Below are 10,983 nucleotides of genomic sequence, written 5' to 3' on the forward strand. Positions count from 1 at the left end.
TGCTGGGCAGAGCTGGTCTGGGGCAGCTCAGATCAGGGCAGGGCAGGCCGTGGCGCTGGAGAACAAAATGATGAGAAGCATGGGCGTGGGCAGCGGTATCTAAGAATTCACCTTTAGGAAGGAGCAACAGGACATAGGCTAGAGTTCTGATATCAGAGTCTGCCAAACACCGTTTGCAGGAAGAGTTAGGGGAACAGGAGGGCAGAGAATGCAGGGGTGCTGTGTTCTTTTAGGTGAAAAGTCCAGAAAGAGCAGGCTGGTGGCTATGGCTTCCCAGCTGGTCTTCAAGGATTCCCCTTTGCTCGGACAATCAAGTCCAAGCTCCACATGGCATAGAAGACCCTGCACAGCCTGTCTGGTCTTGGAATATCAACTGGACCTTGTCTCCTGCTGTGCCCCCAAATGCACCTCTGGGCTTTTGCAGTTTCTGGAACCCCCTGCCCTGTTTCTAGGCCTCCCAGCCCCCTCAGGTCCTTTTTTCCCTTTGCCCACCATGTTTTTCCCTCTGGATGTCAACACATTAACCGCTCCCCCTACACACAAGGCCCTGTTGACTTCTCTGTGGGAAACCTTCCATCATACCTGGGTTGGGCCATGACTCCTTTTCTCTGCCTTTGGCCTTTCCTCAGCCCCAGGTGGGCTCTGGTGGCCTCATTTGCCTGGTGTGAGCTTCCCCTTCCCAGCTGACAGGAAGGGGGTGGCTGAGCCCCCAGAGGAGAAGTAAATTCCATCTCTCAGCTTCCCTGCCAGCAGAGCCCCCTGCGAGGGGCACATGCGAGCCCCCCCAACCTTCCTGTACGTCTCCGCTTGGAGAGCTTCCCTCAGAATTCAAGACCCTGTCAACTGATCGTTCCCCTGTGACTCCCACACAGGCCTTGCATAGCCTTTCGTTCTTGCTAACACTCAGTAAATATTTACCAAGAACACACTGCGGCCATCCTGCTGGTGTGCGCCTACCACCTTAACTGTCACTTTGCCGCGTGGGTGTCTCAGGGTGAGAATTTCTTGACATTCGGGACCTGAGCTTATGCACCTAAGATCCCCAGTTCCTGCAAAGGGTTCAGGCACACAGTAGGCCTTAATATATTTGTTTTAAAAATGAACTCCTGGGGAGGCCTGGATGGCTCTGTTGGTTGAGTGTGTCCGCCTGTTGATCACACAGCTCAGGTCTTGATCTCAGGGTCATGAGTTCAAGCCCCGCATTGGGCTTCACGCTGGGCGTGGAGCCTTGTTAAAAAAGAAATATAAATACAAATTAAAAAGGAATATGCTTTATTATAAACAAAATTGGTTTCCAAGAAATTCCTAAATCCCAAGGCTGGAAGACACATTGAAGGTTGCCTCATCTGTGTCCTAGGACTTGACCGTTCTGGGCTAGTCATCACGCAGAACTTGCTTGACCGAGTTCAGTGAAGGGGGTACTCACAGTCCCTGTGGTCGCTCCTGCCACCTGAAGACAGCAGTGAGCGTGTAGATGTTCTTCCTCCCACAGAGCTGCAACCTGCCCCTTCTTAGTTCCCTCCACCGGCCCCGTTCTGCTCCCTAGAGGGTCATGGTAGAGGCCCTTCCCTCCTGCAGCCCACACCCCACCATATATGTGACAGTTACTGCATCTCTTCCTAAGTTTCTTTCTTTCTTTCTTTCTTTTTTAAGATTTTACTTATTTTTCAGAGAGATAGAGAGAGAGCACAAGCAGGGGGAGCAGCAGGCAGAGGAAGAAGCGGGCTTCCCGCTGCATAGGGAGCCTGACTCAGGACTCCATCCCAGGACTCTGGTATCATGACCTGAGCCAAAGGCAGATGCTTAACTGAGCCACCAAGGTACCCCTAAGTTTTCTCTTCCCAGGGGAGGTAAGACTATTGCCCAGCCTTTGTGACTCTGAGCTTCAGTGTCCTTGTTTGTAAACATCCAGATGAGACAGTGTCTATCTATGTAGTTACTGTCAAATGAGCTCATATATGTAAAGTGCTTAGAACAGTAGTTGGTATATATTAAATGTTCAGTAATTATTTCAATATTATTTCATGTACTATTTTACTTGTAGCACTTAAAATTTTGCAACCTATATTTTGAGACATTTAATTAAGAAAACAGAATAATGGGGGCTGCTCGGTAGAGTATAAGACTCTTGATCTCAGGGTCATGAGTTCAAGCCCCATGTTGGGTGGGCAGCTTACAGAGTTTAAAAACAAAAGCAGAATAATATATGATCACATGCAAAAGTTATATTAATATATTATACCTATTTCATTTAAGTTAATTGTAGTATATATATTCCCTACCCCCAATAAAATTGGAAAACTCCTTAGGTGGGGTTCATTATGAAGCTTGATGGGCAACTTGGTCTTTTTTTTTTTTTTAAGATTTTATTTATTTGACAGAGAGAGACACAGCAAGAGAGGGAACACAGGCAGGGGGAGTGGGAGAGGGAGAAGCAGGCTTCCCCATGAGCAGGGAGCTCAAAGCGGGGCTCGATCCCAGGACCCTGGGATCATGACCTGAGCTGAAGGCAGATGCTTAACTGACTGAGCCACCCAGGTGCCCCCTGGTCTCTATTTTTAATGAATGTTTGCTTAATTAATGAGCAAAATGAACAACTGTCTGTCAGACCTTAATTGAGCCCTGATCATTCATATTTACTGCTTCAAGATTTTCTCATTGTTCTCTTCTTCATTTATGGTAACCAGCTATCCCGGTTTTCTAGGACTTAGGGAATGTGGGAATTTTAGTTAAAACCAGATCTGAAGGGTTCTCGAGACTCAGAGCTTTCAGTCACCCTATTCATAATTTATAATGGATTTGAGGGCATGGACCTCTGGAGTCCATGGCCAAGGTCACTACTATCGCAATGCCAGAGATACAAGGAGGGCATTTCCCACTGGGTCTCACAGAGCTGAGATTGACGGAGCCTGCAGCTTTGCAAGAAACTCAATTTTACCAATTCACACGGCAGCGATCAGGCCCTAGGGCATTCCATTAAAACTTATAAATGATGGATTAGAAAATCAGACTGTCAATTTAAAATGTTCCCGTTACTTTCTTAGAGCAACCCCTTATCTGCTTAAGATACCTAAGAGGGATGGAAGGTGAGCAGGTGGTGGAGATAGGCCTTCCTGGAAGGTGTCCTGATGGTGGATTTGACTCTCCACTGCAGCAAGCCCCTTTCTAGGGAGGTGGAGCATATGAGTGAGCAGTGGAGACCACGGATGAGTCTAAGTGGACTGACTCACCACCCCCGCCTGGCATCTGCACTGACCGTGAGCTCCCGACCCACCCTTGGGGTGGTCGCCTCTTCTCCTTGTGCCGGTATGCTTGCCAAAGTGACATTCGTGAGTTCCAGATCGCTTACACCACTCTCTATTACAAAGCGCTTCCTGATACCAGAGCTCTGTCCCTGGGTCACATCACACGGGGGTCCTGGGAATATGACCCTGAAGTGGCTGATTTTCTTATTTGTTTAGTCAGCGAGGTTCCTGTTCTGGGCGTGAGCCGTCTTTCTCTGCAGCTGCCCTCGCCTCTCATCAGGACAGTTACTTTACTGGCCTGCAGTCTCTGGAACCAGGGATTTTTCACCACCAACACCATCTGCTGCCCTGATTCCCAGAGGACCTCCTCCCTGTCCACCTGGCCTCCTCGCTGCCCTCTAGTTGACACGCTAGGGGTTTGCCACTGGCCAAGAACTGGGAGGGGCCGCACCAGCCTGGGGTGATGGGTGATCTGGAAATAGACCTGGGGGAGGGGCCTGGCCTTGAAGCTGGCTCTGAGGTGTGTGTCTGTGTTTCTAGCGCCTGGCCCTCAGCAGTGGGGAAAAGAGAGGCGTCTTTGCAGACCCAGCCCGCCTTTCCGGAGAGGCCTATCTGCCCAGGGGTATCCCCCGCTTGGATTGGTGGCTGGAGTCCTAGCCACACACAACTTTGCCTCTGGACTGCCTGGTGCTTCCTCCCCCTAGGGCTCCTCACCCTAGAACTGGGTCTGGCAAAGAAGGCCCTGGGCTTGTGGCCACATCTGCCAGTGCTCATGACCCCCACTCAGCACCAGTTGCTCACGCGGCTACCCCAGGTGATGAAAGGCTGGTCATCGGGGCAGAGGCAGTCAAGGGAGAGGAGCCAGGCAAGGTGCCCAGTGGTGCTGGGGCCAGAGGTGGAGCCCTGAAGGCCCCAGGTGCACGCTGGTTCCCCCTGAAGTCGTCCTCTGCACTGAGACGACAGGCGGCTGCTTGACACCAACCAGGCCGGCTCTCCTGAGTCAGCCTCCTGCGGGCCTGGCAACTGAAGGTGACAAGTTCGTGCTTTGACTGCGGTGGTGACAGGCTAATGGCCTCTCTGCCACCCCTCAGGAAGCCCAGGGCCCAGCCTCTGACTGCCCATTCTCTGCCTGTCAGTCCCTTTGGTTGGGCCTCAATGCTTTTCACTGTTAATATTCAAGGCTTTATTAAAGATAAGTAGGTCCATGGAAGGAAAAAGATGTCCTCAGGTCAACAATGAAGCAGGAGAAAAAAATCGTAGTTGGCCCAAAGTTCCTGGGTACTTTTCAGCCTCCGTAGGGACTCACAGACACCTTCTGGAGCTGGTCCCTCACCTGTGTGCTAAGCTCCGCCAGCCCCAATCCTGATCCATTGGGCTGACCCTCCGGCTTTGGCACCTGACATCCTGGTGGTGACACTAATGAGAAGGCAGGCACAGGTCCCCAGCTACCCTGACCTGGGGGATGGGGACACTTTGCAGGCTTACCTGAAGCCAGTTGTGGCTGACCCTCCCTCCAACCCGCGGACTGCACCTGTCCTATCTGCACAGCTGTTCAAGGTCCTCACACACTCTGACAACCACGGGCTCATCCAATGGCTCCAGAAGACCTCAGGAATGGGATGATTCTACACTAACCCACGAGATACCCCAAAAGGCAGAACATGCAATGGAATGGAATGCATTGGAATGCAAAGGAATACTGATACCAGTCAGTCCAATCAGGATTTGACTCCTACTCTGTCATTTACTAGGTCTGAGACCTGGTAAATTAGTCACAATTAGTCTTAGTTTCTTTATAAAATCTATTTATTTATAAAATCTACCACTTCATAGAACTGAACAAAATAATGTTAAGTACCCTAGCATAATGTCCACATACGTGGTTGTTCTTACCCCCAAACCTCACCTTTGGGGGGCATAAGTGCCTAAGAGGGGCCCTGACAATCCACCATGACCTAGGGACAACCTACTTTGCTCTTGTGATTCTGAGAATTTAGATCACTACATATTTACTACTTCCTTGCGATCTTCCACCAGAAGTGGAGGCCACTGGCCCTTTAACTGGAGGCCACTGGCCCTTTAACTGGAGATTCCCCTGTTCACAGAATCATGGACCCTTAGCTATGGGCCCACTCTGGCCCTGCATGTAGTCCAGGCTTTGGCTTTGGTCTCCTGAGCTGCTTGTCCTGGACTCCAGCTGCCTGACCAGTGGCTTTCTTGGACTGGCTCTCTGGCACACTCTGCTTACAAGATGAAAGGCACTTGGACCAACTCTCTTGCTTGCTCAGGGCCTGGCGGTAGGGATGGTGGCTGCAGGCCTACTCCTGGGAGGACTAACAGGACACTCTGATGTGGGAACATAAAACTGGTGGAAGGGTCACCTGATCCACAGAGGGCTTGGCGGGGGTGGGGAACCTGGGGCCCAGAATGCCATGAGAGAGTAAGGCAGTATCCGTTGGCCTTTTTACCCTGAAAAGAAATGTCTCCCATGAGTGGACCCCACCCATGTTCTCCAAAATGAGGAAGGGGAAGCAAAAGCGAGGGGAGGCATTTGCTCAGCATTGAAGAGGCTGGAAGTTGGGGAAGACCTTTTCACTGTGATGGAGAGAGAACAGGCATCCCCCTTCCACACATCTACAAGCCTTTAAGAGACCAGTGACTTGATTTATTATGTCCAGTGCTTTATTTAACATAAATAGTCTCATAAGAGGAGACATAAACATGTCCCCAGGCCAGTACAGAGTACGTGTGTGTGTGTATATATATGTGTGTGTGTGTGTTTATGAAGAAGAGATACGTGAGGTCCCTGATCGGTACTCTGAGGGGGTGGCTGGTCAGGCAGGGCCTGGGCCAATCAGTAAGGCAGATGAGGTCCCTGTCCTGGGGTCCTCACTGCTCCTGGGCACCCCAGGAGATGTAGTCTGGCCGCGTGGCTGCGTGGTACTCATCGATGAGCTGCTGCACCACCTCCCTGGACGTGTCCAGCTCGTCGAAGTTCTCCTTGAAGATGTCCTCCTTGCGGAACTGCTCCAGGAAGGCCTCCCGTTTCCGCAGCTTGTCATACTGGCGACAGGTCCGCTCGAAGAGCTTGGTGTGTGCAGAGAGCAGGGGTCACAAAGAACTTAGAGCAGCAGTATGGCCCAGAAAGCTAGGGAAGCAAGGCTGGGCAATCCGTACGTTAAGAGAGCCAGAAGCAGGGGCAGCAGGGATGTGGACAGGTGAGGCCCAACCAGGGAAGCAAATATGGGAAGACACGTGTAAACAGTGAGCCTCACCGAGGAGATGCTGGTGTGGTTGGCCATCATGAGCCCACTGACCCGGTGGGCTGAAGGCAGGTAGGGAGACTTCCTTGACAGGGCCACCTGGATGCTGGCAGGGCCCCAGGGGATGAAGTTGGCCAGCTTCCGTTCCCGGATCCTCTGCAGACTCTTGTGGACCTGAGGGGAGGGGTGCAAGCAGCAGTGGTGGTGGTAGCCTCTCCTCTACCCCTGCGGGGCCCGGGGGTGGCACGAAGGGGCCTCACCTACCTGGGTGGGGTCCACCTCCCCCTGGATGATGTTGAGGATGGCGATGTAGCAGTGGTTGGTCTGGCGATCCCGGCCCGTGGACACCATCACGTTCTTGGGCTGCAGCAGTCGCCTCATGACATCCAGGACCGTGGTCTTCCGCACGCTGGCCACCTGAGGGGACAGTGGGCCACAGGGCCCGGGCCCGCACTCAGGCCACCGTCCAATGCCTCAGCCCTGTCCGACTTGAGCTAGTGTGGTTTCTTGGGGAAGGGTCTCAAGATCCAGGTCTATACTGAGCCTCTGCTGTGGGACTGAGTCCTCCTTAGCTCGGCAAGGTCATGGCCCTGTGTGGGAGCGTCTGCAGACCCCACAGAGCCTGGGCCCTGCGGGGAGGGAGCCAGAGGCACAGGGGAGAGGAGAGCGGGTCAGCGTGGAGTTGGACGGTCTATGCCCGTCCTGGAGCACAGAGCCTCTGGGGGCCGCAAGGGGCAGCTCCTGGGGCAGCAGGGGGACAGAAAGGCGAGGGCAGGGCCTGCCGCGACCGCTCCTACCGACTGGTCCGTGGTGAGCGGGGTGTAGCCCGTCATGAGGAAGTGGAGTCGAGGAGTGGGAATGAGCGAGGCGATGAGGCCGATGAGGTCGTTGTTCATGTAGCCGGGGTAGCGCAGGGTGGTGGTGCTGGCTGACATGATGGTGGACACCTGGGGACAGGAGTGCGTGGCATGGGCCTTGGCCCCATGGAGGGATGGGGGTTCCCTTCCCAAGGCGGACCCCAGCAAGGAGGGGTTCCGGCCCAGAGAGTTCGGGAGTGGGGGCTCACCAGCTGGTTGATCTGGGAGAAGGACGGGTTCTGGATGTGCAGGCGGTCTGTGGCGATCCGGTTCAGGGCTGTGTTGTCCAACACCACCTGGGGGGGGCAGAAGAGAACGACAAATTTATGGAGACAGAAAGAACAGGAGTTCTGCCTGCGTCTGGGCTCTGAAACTTAATTTCTTTGGTGCCTCATGGCCAAAAAGACCCATCCAAAAGGCACTGGCACAGGACTGAGGAACAAAAGGGCTCAATATGGACTTTTTAAGTGCAGGAAGATGATGAAAGCAGACAGAGGTGCTGGAGTGGAGAATGGCAGAATCCAGGACGCACCACACAGTCTGCATTCTGGGTCAGCCTCTTGAGTGTGAGCAGTGAGTTGTAGGGCTGGACCACCACATCGCTCATCTCGTCCTGGTTGGGAAACACTGAGTACGTCTGCACCAGCTTCTTGGGGTACCTAATGGGGTTGAGAGAAGAGGGTCAGGGTAAGAGACTGGAGACTTGGTAAACATGGGGGTCATGATAGTCAGAAAGTGGCTGAACCTAGATGGGGAAACTGGGGTGGGACACAGGATCAACAGAGAAAGGAAACTTGACTTTTGGAAGTCTGCAAGCCCAAAGGAGGAATGGCAGAGACACATCTTCAGACCTAGGGTTCTAACTCTAAACCAGCCATGCTCCCTGAACCTTCATCTCTTCATCTAGGGCCTAGATTCTAAGCTGCGGATCCAACTCCCAGAGTGTGATCAGGTTCTTGGTTATAGTACCTTCCCTTTCCTAACCACAGGACTGAACAGAAGGATTCTTTCTCTGTTCCAGCAAATAGGAAGGCATATCTGAAAGTCCTCCCAGCTTCTTGGGAAGCCAAGTTTTCCAGCCTCATGAAACACAGGCTTACCTGTCATTCAGCCTTTCTAAGAGGTAGGAGCCCAGGCCAGAGCCTGTCCCCCCAGCGATGGAGTGACACAGCACGAAGCCCTGCATGGGGAAGGGGCAGTCAGTGTCTAGGTATTGCATTGCAAACTGGACCCATCCTACAACTTCTAGGACTCCTATTTTCCCGAGGCCTCTCCTCCACTTCCCTCCCCCACACCTACAGCTTAGGAGACCCTGCTTTGTGTCCAACAAAGCCCAGTGGCTTGTTCAGTGGAAAGGGCACATGGGGAGGTCTTATACCTAACAGGTGGCTTCTAAAGGGTGTCGTCAAGCCTTTCCTATGACAACTCCCACCAGCATTCCTAAGACACTCACCTCTAGACTGTCACTGCCATCTGCCTCCCGATCTATGATGTCGAAAATGTCCTCATGGATCTTCTCTCCCTGTACAGACATGGGGAGTGTCAGAGTGGGACAGGACCATGGACAAGGACTCTGACCTCAGAAGAGCCACCCTGGATTTTCTTTACAGAACCACAGAAGTCCTTTTGTGGAGCATAGTAGCCCTGCTTTTCATTTGTATTGAGAGGCAGTAAAGCACAGTGGGTATGAGCAGACGGTACATCCGGGTCATGTATTAGTTCTAGTTTTATTTAACCAAGTGACTCTGGGCACATTACTCAGTTTCCTCATCTGTATAAAGAAGGGAATAATACAACTCTTCAATGCCTTATTTAAAATTCTTGGGGCCAGGTACGTTTTGGGATTCAAATATTTCCCGTTCAAGTAAGATACTATGGTATTTATGATGTATGTTAAGTAAAACGCCAGTGGGTGTCTAATGTGTGTTAATCAAATATTGTAATATATTAATGATTAATTAATTAATAATTAATATTAATTATTATTCTTCCCTCAGAATATTTCTGCAATGACACATATGAGTAATGACAAGTTGGATAGAAGCTAAAATAGCTGATCTCCACTGAGATTTGTTGTTTATTTTTAAAGATTTTATTTTTAAATAATTTCTACACCCAACGTGGGTCTCGAACTCACAATCCCCAAGATCAAGAGTCACATGCTCTACTGAATGAGCCACCCAGGCACCCAATATTTTGTTTTGCTACTAAATAAGTTATAAATCATCTTTTGGTTTCACAGCTTTCTGGAATCTGAAAAAGCAGTTAAGAGGCCATGAACCTATAATATCTACCTCTACAGTTGTGGGGAGGTTTAAGTAAGTTATATGTAAAGCATTTAGTATAGCCTGGCACATAGCATTGGCAAGTGCAGTCTTAACCATATTATGTAGTAGACTTTAAAAAAAGAACTCTGCTCAGCCATCTCTCTCTCCCTCTCCACTACGCATACATCCTTGATCTGGTTTCTTCTCTCTCCGACAAGTCATACAACCTGTCCTCACACAGGAAGGGAGTTGTGGGTCCTGCCAGAGAATAGCAAATGACCTGCGAGAATCCACTGGCCCAGTTGTTGCCAGCTCCTCCTCCATGCTCCGACAGGTAGATGTTCTCTGGGTTGTAGAGCTTCGCATAGGGGGAGTTGAGGATGGAGTGGATCACCCGGGGCTCCAAGTCCAGCAGCACCGCCCTGGGGATGTAGTGCTCATCGTCTGCCTGCCAAGGGGCATCCAGCAAGGGGGCACAATCAGCTAAGGCCCAGCCCTCCATCCTCCCAGTTCTGGCTCCTGCCTGCCCTCCCTCCTCAAGCCTCCCGCCCTGGTTCCTCTGCCCAGCGGGTCTCCCGGTACCAGGCCCCTGCCCTTCCCTCAGAACCCCTGGCCAAGTCGCTGGGGGCACCTGGTAGAAAAAGACGTCCTTGCGGTCAGTGCCCTCGGTGGCGAACTCCTCCACGATGCCCTCGGGGCTGATACCATGCTCGGCGCACAGCTGTTTCCAGAACTCGAACCCAACTGGGGGAGGCGGGCGGACGGGGGAGAAAGAGGGTATCTGGGTCTGGGCAGATTCCAGCTAGGAACTGAGGGACTGAGCGTCTGGGTCTGAAGGCAGGAAGTCAAGCTTCGGGAGTCTCCCATGTAGGAGAAAAGGCTGTATGCCAGCGACTGGGAGAGGAGGGCCCCTCGGGGTTGGGCAACTGGACACTGGGTCAGGCATGTCCCGCCTTCGGAAAACTACGATTCTGGGAAGGGCAGATGGAATCCAGGATCACACAGCGAGATCCCACAGAATCTAAGGAACCTAAGTAGTGGAGGGGCCGGAGGTTCGCTCACTCTGATTGCCGCACTGGCCCAACTGTAGGGTGATGATTTCCCTCGGCATCGCTCCTCAGGCACCGGCGCTGCACACGCTCCCGCCAGCCAAGCCGCGGCTCTCAAGCCGCTAGCCGCACGACGCAGGCGCCAAACAACCTGTTCCTCCCACAAACTTTCTCTGCTCCAATGAGAACTGAGTTCTGGCGATGGCAGGTCCTTATTCATTCGGCTTCAGTCGAGCAGACTGCGCGTGCGCAGCTCCGGGTCGCGCTCTGCGCCTGGGCGCGGAGGTCGTACTTTGATGTAG

The 10,983-nt window shown here is 52.3% G+C and overlaps 1 protein-coding gene across 1 annotated transcript; it reads right to left on the minus strand.

Annotated features, from left to right (window-relative positions):
* Positions 1 to 5,905: 5,905 nt before the first annotated feature.
* LOC122906184 (tubulin gamma-1 chain) lies at positions 5,906 to 10,792 on the minus strand. Its single transcript, XM_044247877.1, has 11 exons — positions 10,695 to 10,792; positions 10,264 to 10,376; positions 9,913 to 10,080; positions 8,819 to 8,887; positions 8,466 to 8,545; positions 7,898 to 8,024; positions 7,575 to 7,661; positions 7,306 to 7,455; positions 6,773 to 6,925; positions 6,521 to 6,682; positions 5,906 to 6,332 (listed from the first exon to the last, which is right to left on the minus strand). Exons 1-11 carry the CDS (start codon positions 10,741 to 10,743, stop codon positions 6,135 to 6,137), a joined length of 1,356 nt encoding a protein of 451 aa, XP_044103812.1. The 5' UTR covers positions 10,744 to 10,792; the 3' UTR covers positions 5,906 to 6,134.
* Positions 10,793 to 10,983: the final 191 nt, after the last annotated feature.

Source organism: Neovison vison, chromosome 5 (assembly GCF_020171115.1).
Source record: "Neovison vison isolate M4711 chromosome 5, ASM_NN_V1, whole genome shotgun sequence".
In the NCBI taxonomy this organism is placed as follows: Eukaryota; Metazoa; Chordata; class Mammalia; order Carnivora; family Mustelidae; genus Neogale; species Neogale vison.

Bases quoted from the DNA above. Each gene is read 5' to 3' on its own strand.
- LOC122906184 (XM_044247877.1), bottom strand. From the start codon at position 10,743: ATGCCGAGGGAAATCATCACCCTACAGTTGGGCCAGTGCGGCAATCAG. The intron at 8,025-8,465 runs GTAAGCCTGTGT...CAACCCCATTAG, and splicing joins TTAGAAAGGCTGAATGACAG to GTACCCCAAGAAGCTGGTGC. The intron at 7,662-7,897 runs GTGCGTCCTGGA...TGCCCCCCCCAG, and splicing joins CCCAGAATGCAGACTGTGTG to GTGGTGTTGGACAACACAGC.